Genomic DNA, 12,641 nt, shown 5'->3' on the forward strand with positions numbered 1-12,641 from the left:
CTCACCTATATACTTGTGTGGTCTATATCAATGATGGACCACAATTGAGAAAGTAATAATATGGTTAAAAGTTACCATCGTTAGTGGCTTACAAATGACATTTTCAGTACCTCGTTAAAAATATTGCCAAAACTTTGTAAAGTTGGATATAACCTTAACTTCAAAAAAGTCTAGAAAATGCTTTAATTAATAGTATAAGCATATGAAAACCTAATACCTCATTTCATTCGCTCTCTTTCCTTTATTGTTATCTATGACCTAAACACTTTCATCCTTTGAAGGTACCAATTGGAATACAACTCAATGGAAATGTCTCCTTTTGTGTATTAAATTAAAGCATATTAATTCACATTCAACTACTAACTTATGACTTTTAAATCCAAAGGCTCATAAGTAACTCAATTTCTCTTCCTTCTTATATACAATGTAAGAAGAGTAAAGACGGGGACAACTTAATGAAGTAGAAGAGAGAGGAAATGGAAGCTTGAGATACAATAGATTGTAGATAAAGAGTTTCTATCCATATACTAACGTTTTTTAAAGGTTGAAATACACCTTTTAATCCTCAAAACTAGTGTTTCTTTTCGATTTAACTAATGAATTAAAAAGATTCTACACATTAAAAAAAAAAAAAAAAACCATTCATTCATGTTCAATGACTCATTAACGTACAACTAGAGCTATATTTGTGTTATTTCAACACTACATAAGCAGAAAAACACTAAATAGATCCAAAGAGAGAAATATAAGGGGAGGGAAATACCAAAAGTTAAAGATCTTATCACACTTAAAGATGGACCAGGAGACATAATTATAATTGTCTAATCATTTTATTTGCAGTAAGTTTGGTATATATTTCCATTTCCATTTCCATTTCCAAGGGGAGGGAAGAATCTCCCAGGATAATGCAGGGATGGGGGAAGCCTGTTTCTGACAATGAATATCACTGTGTTATAGTATATTCTTATAGAAGAAAGCTCTAGCCATCCATATGTTTCAGAAAGAGCATCTAAGTTTAAGTAAAATGATGGGAAGAGATAGTAAAGTATCTGGAAGATCTGCTTGATAACGAAGTCGCCATCTTCAATCAGTGATGGTCTCTTCCCCCATTAAGACCCAGTGTAGCCAGAGCCCTGCAAGAATCAGTGATGTGAATGAGATTGTGTTCATTAGTGAGATCATGTTCGCCTATCCTAATGAAGTCTGCTGCAAGTACAATTGTAATGATCGAAACAGAGTATGCAATATGAAGACGATCTTCATAGTAAATGTAAAACGTACTACACAGCTTCCCCAGTTCATCAGAAATAGAAATCCAAAATCTTCATATGGACTAAATGTTACACACACTCCACAATAGTTTGAGAATCTTGCTTTCCAGGACTGAAAATTTTGGTTCTGTTCTAAACTAGGTTTTGAGTCCGCCGAAATCATCCCTAACCCTATAAGTATATATCATCAAGTGCTGACAATTTTTAAGGGAAGCAACTTCTAAAATCTTGCCAAATAACTCAACAAACATGTTTCAAATTTTGAATGGTTGACTTAGACAAGAACAGAAGAAATCCCTATTATTTGCTTTCTAGCAAGAACTTGAAGCTCATCTAACTTCACACAGAAATTGATTTGGGTTCAGGTTTGCTCACTACATGCTAGTAAGTATCACGCAAGGAATCGGGATACATTGAATTCCCAATTCATTTGCCCACATGGGATAAACAGGATATTAGGACAAAACAACCAATCTATAGATCCTGCAAGTAATATTACAGTGTTCATGCTTCCACGTTTTTTGTGAAACTGAAACCAGTGAAGTAAAATAGGATGAAGGTCATGCCCTTGTCAAGTATCCAAAATACAGCCACATACTAAATGATCTTATTAGGTTTTCAAGAAAGAAAGCCTACATGCATATATAGAACAGCAAAGGACGAGAAAGGTCAGGATGACATTCTTGATTTTTCTGACGCTAGGTGCAAAAATACATGACAAGACTGGACTTGATTATGCATTTTCATAAAATTGTTAACAAAGTATTGAAGTATATGTTTTTATTGAAACATCTATGATGAATCTCGAATGACAACTCATGTTGAACAGGTTTGTAATAACCAATTAATAGGTTTCTAGTTGTTTTGTGCACGAGGTTGATTATTTGGTAACATATAGACAAGAAATTCAAAATTCGTATGGTTCTTGCTGAAACAAAATAAAGCTCATCATTGTGTGGGGATCAAATAATAATCCAAATTAGTTCCATTAGCTTTTGGAAGTCAGGGTACGGTGGAGGTTTGAAGGCAACATTAAAGTTTTGTGGAACTGTGAGGTAGGAGAGATTCCAAAGGGAAGGGAAGGAAAAAGGGTTTTGATAGCAGATTTGTGCACAGCTAACTTCCTCATGAAGGTGCTTTCTCAAAATTCTTTTGTAGTTTTTTAAAAATGAAAAGAACCACTTTCATTGAGGAAAAAATGAAAAGAAAACACGGACATACAAAAAACCAAGCCCACAAAAAAGAGAGACACTGGTTACAAGAAGAGGCCCCAACCATGGAAAATCATTCCTAAAGAATAACTACAAAAGGTCTTCGAAATCAAAGCCTATAGAGAAACATGGAAACGAACAAGGGACCAAAGCTCACTAGGATCCCTCTTCCACTCTCCTAAACACCCTACTATTTCTCTCATCCCACAAAACCCACAACACTCCACACAGGCCGGCAAGCCAAAGAAACTCTTCTCCACTCCACAAAATTAATTTGTAATTAGAGGCTAGACCCACTCCATATTTGAAGACTCTTCTTTTATGGTCCTTTTGAGAGGAGTGTTCTCTTGTTTTTTTTTTTTCATGATGTTGAAGTTTAGTGATGATGATGTTCAAACAATTAAAAAAAAACAAATCAAAGTTACTTAAGAAATAAAGATATATACTCTTTCAGATATAGGTCAAGATATGGCCTATTATATATGACTAAAAATTAAAAAAATTGGGTAAAGTTGGCAACATTAAGTAAATTCAGTATCAAGTAGAGCTGAACACAATGCATACAAAATATTTAATAACTTATAGCTAGGATAACAGAACAACATTGCTTAAACCTAGTCAATAATTGCTCACCAGAAACAAATTACTTAGGGTATGCTAACCGAGCCCCTGAAACTTGCTTGCATAGCTTCCCACTGAAAAATAAATTAACTAACTTGAAGAGTGGACCCAAGAATGAAGAGAATTAACAACATTTAAAACGGGTAAAAAGAAAGGGAGAAAGTAAACCCTTCAGTAGATCAAAACATGAAACAAGATGCTAAATAATATTAATTAATAATAAATGACAAAGAAGAGATCCACACAAGGGAAACAAACGAGAAAAAGTAAAAAAAAGCCTCCATGACTAGTCGTGAATCTTCTTTCCGGGTAGTAATTTTAGATTCTTAATGTTAATGAATATAGAACCTACCAAAAAAATTTTAATGATAAAGATTGCACCAGGACGAACACGCTACAATGTAAGTTAAAATAAACTCTACAATTTGCCCAAGACTAGACACACAAAGCCAATTCATCATCCTCAAGGGATGCCATAAAGTGGAAAAGAGAAAATAGTATGAATTTACCAAATGAGCTCAAAAAAAAAAATAAAAGCAGAGCAAGTGAGTCTAATTAAAATCTAAACCAATTCAATCCAGACCTTCAAATCCCTCTCATTACCCACATCGATCACATTATTTGGAGTTTAACATCTGTAATTTTCAACAAGAAAAATGTAACAGATCAAATTTTGAGCATCTAATTTGAGTCTCTGGTCTTGAGGCTTTGGTTATAATTCCATGAAGAAAGGGGTAAAGGTACAAGAAAAGAAACAGTATCATATATGAGTCCAAGATGCAAGGATAGCTGCAGAATTGGTTTCAACATAAAAAAGCGTACCTTATCTCTGAAAACGAGAGTTGATCTAATAAACTTATTACTATTATCTTTTTGAAAAATCAACACGATTTAATGGGGAACATGTACAATAGATTCTGATTTAGCCAAACTGAAATAAGATAGTCTTCCTCTTCCATAATCCCACCTCCCACAAAATTGTTGATAAAAATTATCTACCAACCACAATGTTAAACAGGGGAAGGAATTTCTCCCCAATTCCGACATAAGCTAGATACTACGGTTGGTCAAAGGTTTCATGGATGCAACAGGGATTTAAACAAATGATATCTAAATCCAGATACACCCTTTTCCTTCATCATCTGCTTTTTAGTTTTGGGGTTTTGCTAGGGAGAAGTGGATCGTGATAATTTCAGAAGAGCAAAACCCAATTCTAGAATTAAGAACAGACAACGAAAGAGCTCAAGCCATTGAACGATCAGAGCAAAAAACAAATAAGAAACGAACTCACTTCTTATGCCGCCGCCCGCGCTTAGTCCCCCAGCCTTCAAGCTTCGCGATGGGGCAGCCACAGCGCGCCCGGAAAAGCAGAACAGCTCGGCCATTGGGTGGTGCCATCTTCCTCAGCTCAGACCTCAAACACTCATAATCCGGGTTGGCCTCACTACCTCCCTTCCACGGCAATTTATCAATCTCCTTCGACCCACTCTTTACACACTCCTCCGTTTGCAATTGCAGATCGAACTCCATAGCTTTTTTCAACCCTTTACATCCCGGCTTAGCGCATTTCCTCGATCTAGCCCCACAACAAATCTCAAACACACCAATAGTGACACAAAAGAACAACAAAAATCCAGCAATAAACGTAAACGGAAATTGAGGAAGCTGGGGGGCGGAATGCGACAAGAGAATCGACAAAGAGTTGAAAATGTAAGAGAAATATGAGGTTACAAGGAAAGTACCAGAAAACAAAACGAGAATGAGGATAAGAAGGTCGAGGGTTGCGGATGGAGAGTGTTTACAGAGAAGAGAATTGCTAGGGCTAGGGTTTGTTGAAGTCTTGGATTTGGAAATTGACGACGATGATGAGAGAATTGAGGACGGAGGCATGGCGGTGGTCGGAACCAGAAGATTGCGCATGTTATAGAGAAAGCCCAGTGGAGAGCTTTGCAAAAATGGAGTTCAAAATTAGGGCAAATTTTAGGGATCTGACTGTAAAAAAGAAAAGGGATTTGAGAGAGAGGGAAGATTGATGAAGAAGAAGAAGAAGAATGGCGTACGTTAGCGAAGTGGTGGTGACGGACCGGCGATTGTGAACCGTCTGATTGATGATCTCACACGCGCCACGGCAGAGAGTGGCTAAGAAAACGCAATATATTATTTAGTATTTATAGTTTTTCAGATTTTGTTTTTTAGAAAATAAATAATTTAATTTAATTGTTATTCGTTTCCGGTTAAAGTTGATGAAATTAAGTTTAAATGACTGTTGAGTTTATGAGCGTTTCACGTGATACCAAATTAATTAATGATTCTTTTAAAAGAAAGTTAATGTAAATGTACAAAGATATTTATTTGATTTTTTCAAAAAATTAATTGTGATTTATAGATAATCTTTTTAACTTCTTCCTGACACTTTGTTTGTTTCCTAATTATTTCATTCATGAAACCATTTTTTAAATATAAACAGTGACCTTGAATCCAATATAACTCAACTAACCTGTACTATTTTTATGGATGTTTATTTTATCTTTAAAGTTTTTTAAAAAATACTTTTAGTTCTTGAGATTTTGAAAACATGTTTAAAATGACACCTTAAATCAGATTGACCACTAATTAGCAAAATAAATGTTGCCATAGTAAGATAGTTGGACTTACCAATTTGTAAAAGAAAAATGGATGTTGCACTTGTCACTTCTACATTATAAGTATCACTGTTGTGCTTTTCATATATAAGCTCTCATTTCTTCATATACCAAAAGAGGGAGAAGCTTCTATTTAATCATCCCTTAACATTTTTTTTATCATTCAGTGCACACATAGATGACCTTTTCAATGATTCTCTAGAATTTATTTGAACGTGGAGACTGTTTCAACAACAATGTCAAACTTTGGTTGATGACAATTAAACTTTCTGTCAAAGAGATATTGCTTTAAGCTTCTCTTATTGTCCACGAAATGTATTGTCATTGCTCACATTCTTGAGTGTAATGCACGATGAACCAATTATGTATGGCTTAAAGGTCATCCCATCAATTGTTAAATTAGCAAGTTCAAATCATATCATTTTTATATATCAAATTTAGAATATTTTTTTCAAACCTCGATAAAAAGTATTCGAAGTTAAAGTTTAGAGTAAAATCAATTTCCATAGAAGTTGTTTGAATCAAAAGAATCGAAAACTATTTCTAGAGAACTAAAACAATAACATATCGGGGTTACAAATGTATTTTCTTTACAATATTTTTGTCCTTAATTTAGTAAATTTAATATGTAAAAAGTTCCATCCATCATCATCTACACCCAAATCCTAACAAATAAAGAACTTTCGTACCTACCAATCAAGGGATATAGTAGGAATTGACGTACTGTTCAAGAATCAAAGAAGTTAGGATTTGTGAGGAGGAACCAACCATGAGAGAAAAAGAAAAAAGAAAAAAGAAAAAAGAAAAAGAACGCAAGTAAAAGTAGATAAGAGCAAAATGAATTTCAAGAATGATTAAAAATACACTTCGAAACGTTTTAAAAATAAATCTAACAATTTCTAAAATCACTTCTAAGAATGAAAAATGAGATTCATAGAACTCAATTATAACATAATTCTGAAGGGTAGAACAAGTCTCTAATTTTCAAAATATCAAGTCTCTAATTTTCAACAAGTGGAAAATAAAGTAAAAGGTATTTCTTTTTTTCTAAAATAAAAGATAACAAAATAAAGCAAAAGGTGAAAGCGAAAGCATATCCACTTACATATTATTATTAATAATATTAACTTAGGATGGAACCTTCGAGACTGTTTTCCCTTTAAATAAAATAAAATAATATATACATTATTATTATTATTATTTTAGCATATCTACATGCCAGAACAAACAAAATTAAAAGCAATTAAAAAGAAGCCCACAAGTTCAAAATAGAAATTTACAAACAAAACACTCAACACAATCAATGCAGCTCCAACTCCAGGATATTTCTTCTACGCAAATTTTAAGATTCAACTATACAATACAACACTCTTTTCCTTTACTTCTATTCCATTATATATAGGGTGGTGATGATTTTTTCCAGTTCCTAGCAGCTATAGTTATAGAAATATATATGCTAACATGCCAAACATACAATCAGAATGTGATGACAAACCTAAAAGAACTCTCGATCGGGGAAAAGGAGAGGGGCAACGAGGGACCAAATATATAGACCACCAGTTACCCACTCTGTACAGATACGTACCCAAACGGATGTCCAGCCGACGTCTATGAGGTCTGAGCTCTCGTTGAGGCTAGTCCAGCCGGAAAGAAGCATGGCTGAATACATGCTTGCAAGAGCAAATATTAGATGGAAGAATGTATAAGAGTAACTAACAGGTTGCCCCTCTCCTTCAGTTTTTTTGTTCTTTCCATCCTCCAAATCTTCTGATTCAAGAAGAGGTTTGCTCCCACCTGATGACCATACAATGAGAAATTAGAAGCCAATGATGCAGTATCTTCTTTTTTAAAAAAATAAAAAATGGGTGTTTCAAAATATTGTCATCATTTTTCCTTTTTTGCCGCCTACGTTTTGCAAGAAATGTCTCGGTGCTTGTCATTGGTGAGAATGTGAGCAGACGAACTATAATATTTTACTTTTAGGGACAGTAAATAGTGCAAGGTGGAAAAGTAAATAATTGGGAAAATATTCATTTATAACTCTCAACTATGTGGTATTTTTTAAAAAAGAAGAAAATGACATTAAGGCTTAAAGTACAATAATAAAATACCGAGAGACTGTAAAACAATATTTAGAAATCAAAACCTAAGGCTTAGCAGGTGGAAACTACAAAGCTACATCAATTTACAACCTAAACGTTCATGAGTGTATCAATTCAAACTCTTTATTATATTCTGTTTAGATAAATATCATGTGAGACATGTAATTTTATCCATTAAATTCTTTTGCAAGTGAATAAATCAAGACTGAAATAAGATTTTCCTTGAAAACTGTACATGCATAAATTATTGCTTGTTTGCTTGCAGTTATCTGACAATTGCTTTCACCTTTTTTTTTTCTAAAGAAATGTTTGATTTCTAAGTCAAACTTTAAAAAGTTTTTTTAAACCATTTGTTAGAAAATTTCTAGCTCTAAGAGCTTTGCTTAATTTTTCAAAACATCGTTACAAAATTATTAACAAAATACAAAGCTTAAATCTCAAAAACTAAAAAAAACTAAAAAAAAAAAAAAAAAAAAAAAAGTCCATTGGTTATTAATCAGCAGGTTTGGTTTAGGTTTACGCACCTGCTCTTGGTGAAGATGGTGGAGAAAGAAATGTTGTTGAAGATCCAGCACGAAGAGCAGAATAAATAACAGAGAGGACTGTAGTGAGCATTCCAAGGACAAGTGTACCAACAGAGACCGCTTTAGATTTTGTATGAAGATCATTGCACACGTAGTCACGTGGTTCACTAGAGAGACCAGTATAGCACACATATGCGCAATAAACTGATATCACAGAAGCAGGCAATAGACTTCCATTTACCTGCTTAACATAACCACCCACATTAATCAACTCGTTAAATTTTTTTCTCTTAATTTCCTTTTTAACTCTTCATAACATAATAATAATGTTGCGAAACCAAAAACTAAGGAACACGAAGAACACACAGAAATATGTGGTTCACTAATCGTGTGTTAGTTACGGCCGGGTAGAGGAAGAACAAATATTATTAAAATGTTTTTAGAATACAATACGGTGCAACTAGAATAGACCGTTTATATATCTCACTTCACTAAACCTTAGGGTCAAAATAAATCGTAAATAACTATATAGGCTCAATTACAAAAAAATTAGGGAGACCCCATAGATCGTAATGCCACATAACGAATTCAAGAGATTCCAACTAATAATAATAATGATAAAATAATTTCATTTTCGTGAAGGCATGAAGAGATACCTACAGTTGCAATCTCGTTTAAAATAAAACAGAATCTATCATATTCCCATAGAAGCACTAAAAGATGTCCTTAAACAGAGACAACTTGACTTGCTATTGCATGCTCATCACTTATTACTAGAGAGAAAAGAGGTTTTCTCATAAATTTCCCACCTTTAGCAATTTATTTTCTGTTTAAATAATCTCAGTCTACTTACTAATGGTGCATAAACTTGTTGAACAGACCTTTAATTCAATGACACAGCTGGGATTCATAAAATGCAGAACAGGAGGAGCACAGGAAAGGATATATGATAATCAATACAACAATAAGTTCTGTCGAACATACAACATAAAGTTATCCTCACCGCTGGGTGCAAAGCAATTACTGCAAATACAAATGCAAGAATCATAGTCATGACTAGGAAGAAGACATTGAGGCCACAGTCATGGCCTGAGGGATTGAACCAGATAAACAGAAGTCCCGAAAAAATGTATGTTCCAAGGTAGCAACCAATTGATACCACAAGGAGAGCAACATACCTGTCCAAAATTAGTTAATCAAAAACCAAACAAGAGTTGAGGCAAAAATGGTATTGTTATTTTAGGGAAGGCAGCAAGTAAAACTTGAACCGACCATTTCTGTTCATCCTTCTCAACCCAGGAATCATTCCAAGAGTGTGTAAAGTCAAGTAAGAGAACCACTTGAACCAATAAAAACAACCCAGCCCCAAATATGGATAGAACTCCTGCAAATAGGAGAAGTTTACACAAATGCACCAACTCCATTGTACTTCTTAAATTTGTAAAATCCGTAGCACTAGCATGAAAGGCAATCACTATAAAATTAACAAAACAATCAAGATATGATGAAATTCTAGGCAACTATATGAACTGTCCTGAGCAAATTAAAGGTCCATAGATTATGGTCAGAAGCCTTTTCTATTGATCTTGTTCACAATGCTTCATTCTTTAACATTTACACTCTACGGAGACCAAAAATTTCATTATGTGATTATTAAAAGGTTCCTCAGATATTGTGGGAGGTAAGAAGATAAGCATTGAAAATACGACTGGCTGGGAGTTAACCAAACCAGTGAAAGTACAAAGGGGAAGTCAGAATTTCCGATGTGAAAAGAAAATTCTTTTAAGATAATACTTATAAAATGAATTGCTTATTCCTAATAATGGAAAGCTGGTCAATTCCTAGATAACTATTGTCTATCGATTGCCAGCAGTATCATCTTTTCCCTCTTTTGGTAACCTCCTTTGGTTCCTGAGATTTCCTCATTTTATTCATAATTAACATGTGTGTGTATATTCAAATAAAAAATTTTCTTGTTTCCAAAAAATGAGGATTATGGTAAGTCAAGTAGTAGTTTGAAACTTTCTTGCCGTGAACCTTGCTGCAAACTCAAAATTCTTGTAAAGGTTTAAAATAACTTTGACTGCCTTGTTTAAAGAAAAAGGCAGAAAAGAAATACTGGTTCAGGAAGGAAAACTACAAGAGATAGCTCACCATATATTGAGAAGATAACATTTGGAAGAAAAAACATGAGGACGACAAGCAAAATCCAGATCACCATCTTAGCCATCCATCCTCCATGATGCCATGCATCACGTCTATCATTTTGGTCTTTTACACCAATCATTATAAGGGCAAGTATAGCAAAAAACAGGAAATTTCCTAGGCTCACACGAAGTACTGCCTGCATTTGAAACCATTCCTCTGGTTGTCCCTCAGTTTTTATCCCTATTAGCAAACAAGACAGCATTTACATATCAAAAAGAAAAATGAAAAATAGAAAAGGACTTCACCTTTATTATGGAACCACTGACAATTTCCATTATACAACAAACGACTCCATTAGATAGTGACGTTGTAAACTTAAGGGCCACACTCCAGAAAGCATCATTCATAAACTTGAGGGTCTCAAATAAGGCTTAAAAGCAACCAAAAAGTATTTACGCCTCCCTCAGTATTTTATTCGAGAAACATACAAAGAGAACAAACAAAGTTCCACATTAGTTAGGAAAGGAAGTGATTATAGGTATATAAGTAATGACATTTATCTCCATTGGTAGGAGGGTTTTTGGATGGTACCAAAAGCAAAGCTATGAGGGTTATGCCCAGAGTGGACAATATCACACTATTCTGGAGATAGGTAGAGGTTTTCTTGTCCTTATCAGAACATCTCTTAGCATTGCCTAACTCACAACATTAACATACTCCCTGCTACTTGTCATAAGATTTCACACTTACTTTCTGTATCTTTTAGTATTCAGTTTCCTCATGAATTGCAAAGAACTTTTAATATTATTGGTTTAATTTAGAGTGTAAAGTAGTTTTCGAAACTCAAGAGTGAAAGAATGTTTAATATAACCTCTTTGGATCAAATCTGGAAGCGATTAGATTTGTTCCAAGGATTTTAAATTTTTTGAAGTAAGATCTTCCTATTCAAACCAATTAGGGTAGTCTACTCTTATTTATTAACTACTTTTATAAGAGGTAAACTGACATTTGATCAACTTGGGAGACGACCCCCCTGTTAGACTAGCCAAAACTTCAATTAACTTCCATTTCAACCTACAGAAATTTCAGATCAAATCAATAACCGCCCGCCACAATAAGCAAACATAAACTAGCTTCAGATACAACAATAATTATAAATCCAAATTTCCAATTCTCCTGAGTGAATTCACCGTTCCTCAGGAATTAGACTGAGCTCTCAATCGATGCAACGAATACTACATTTAACCAAACCAATCCAGCAAAACAACGTAATTCACAACCGACGAGCATAATGCGACGATTAAAACAGGAAATTAACAAAACACATGAAAAAAAAACCAAAAATCAAGCTCGAAAGTCAACGAAACCACAATCTATCGCCATAATAACAATAACACTCGGGACATCCAGCACAAGAAGATACGAACAAACAATTGAAATCAGGTAGAATAAAGAAAATTCAAGCAAGTAATGAAACTCACAAGGCATCTTCTCCATGATAGGAGCTCCAAACTCTCTGAGAATCCATGAAACGACCAAGGAGACGCCGAAAAGGCCACAGTAAGCAAGTCTAGCGGAGCTTCTGGAGATACCGGCGGCGACGGAGGAGCAAAGGCCGCAGGTAAGAGATGCACAACAAGAAAACAAGCAGGACATTGCTTAGCTCTTCACTTGACCTCGAAAATTCTGGATGATGTTCTTCTTCTGCTCCCTTGTTCTTGTCTGGCAGAGAAGAGAAGTCTGTTTGTTCAGTTTTTGCGTGTAATAACTAAATGAAAGATATTGCATTTCCATTTTGATCGAATTTTGCGCGGGTAATGGGCTGGGCTTCCGGTTGTGGGCTGGTCTGTGCAAAAGGGATTTATACAGGCCTCTACTCTTGGCCCAATAAGGATGGTGGGCCATTTTTTTTAAAAAAATTGAGAAGGTAATTGTAATGGACGACGATTTGAAGAATAATAATGAATAATATACCAACATTTTAAAAAAATTGCAAATATAGCAAAACTATCATTGATAAACTTGTATCACTGATAGACTCGTATAATTTATAAAAATAAATGTAACAAGTGGTTTAGTTTTGATTTCACGTAATAGAAAAATGTCAAAATGATTGGTAAAT

The 12,641-nt window shown here is 34.4% G+C and overlaps 2 protein-coding genes across 3 annotated transcripts; both read right to left on the bottom strand.

The window, feature by feature from the left end:
- Window positions 1-625: 625 nt before the first annotated feature.
- On the bottom strand, window positions 626-5,355 carry LOC101216598 (uncharacterized protein At5g19025). 2 transcript variants are annotated; one of them, XM_011658900.2, is made up of 3 exons: window positions 4,395-5,355; window positions 3,116-3,177; window positions 626-1,133 (listed from the first exon to the last, which is right to left on the bottom strand). In XM_011658900.2, the coding sequence occupies exons 1-2, from the start codon at window positions 5,021-5,023 to the stop codon at window positions 3,126-3,128; spliced, it is 681 nt and encodes a 226-aa protein (XP_011657202.1). In that variant the 5' UTR covers window positions 5,024-5,355; the 3' UTR covers window positions 626-1,133; window positions 3,116-3,125. The 2 variants fall into 2 exon arrangements, with proteins under 2 accessions (XP_011657202.1, XP_011657203.1); XM_011658901.2 differs by lacking the exon at window positions 3,116-3,177 and having other exon boundaries at window positions 4,395-5,353.
- Window positions 5,356-7,003: 1,648 nt separating this feature from the next.
- Window positions 7,004-12,290, bottom strand: LOC101215629 (serine incorporator 3). The gene is made up of 6 exons (XM_004150274.3): window positions 12,001-12,290; window positions 10,526-10,759; window positions 9,644-9,755; window positions 9,375-9,549; window positions 8,372-8,612; window positions 7,004-7,539 (listed from the first exon to the last, which is right to left on the bottom strand). The coding sequence occupies exons 1-6, from the start codon at window positions 12,173-12,175 to the stop codon at window positions 7,241-7,243; spliced, it is 1,236 nt and encodes a 411-aa protein (XP_004150322.1). The 5' UTR covers window positions 12,176-12,290; the 3' UTR covers window positions 7,004-7,240.
- Window positions 12,291-12,641: the final 351 nt, after the last annotated feature.

The sequence above is a fragment of the Cucumis sativus genome, chromosome 6, assembly GCF_000004075.3.
Source record: "Cucumis sativus cultivar 9930 chromosome 6, Cucumber_9930_V3, whole genome shotgun sequence".
Taxonomy (NCBI): Eukaryota; Viridiplantae; Streptophyta; class Magnoliopsida; order Cucurbitales; family Cucurbitaceae; genus Cucumis; species Cucumis sativus.

What these genes read in the sequence shown, in the direction of transcription:
- LOC101216598 (XM_011658900.2), bottom strand. Translation starts at nt 5,023, where the DNA reads ATGCGCAATCTTCTGGTTCCGACCACCGCCATGCCTCCGTCCTCAATT. An exon ending in CGCGGGCGGCGGCATAAGAA is followed by an intron (nt 3,178 to 4,394) that starts GTGAGTTCGTTT and finishes TTTATTTTTCAG; the next exon opens with TGGGAAGCTATGCAAGCAAG.
- LOC101215629 (XM_004150274.3), bottom strand. Translation starts at nt 12,175, where the DNA reads ATGTCCTGCTTGTTTTCTTGTTGTGCATCTCTTACCTGCGGCCTTTGC. An exon ending in TGTTATCTTCTCAATATATG is followed by an intron (nt 9,756 to 10,525) that starts GTGAGCTATCTC and finishes TCCTATTTGCAG; the next exon opens with GAGTTCTATCCATATTTGGG. An exon ending in GAGAAGGATGAACAGAAATG is followed by an intron (nt 9,550 to 9,643) that starts GTCGGTTCAAGT and finishes AATTTTGGACAG; the next exon opens with GTATGTTGCTCTCCTTGTGG.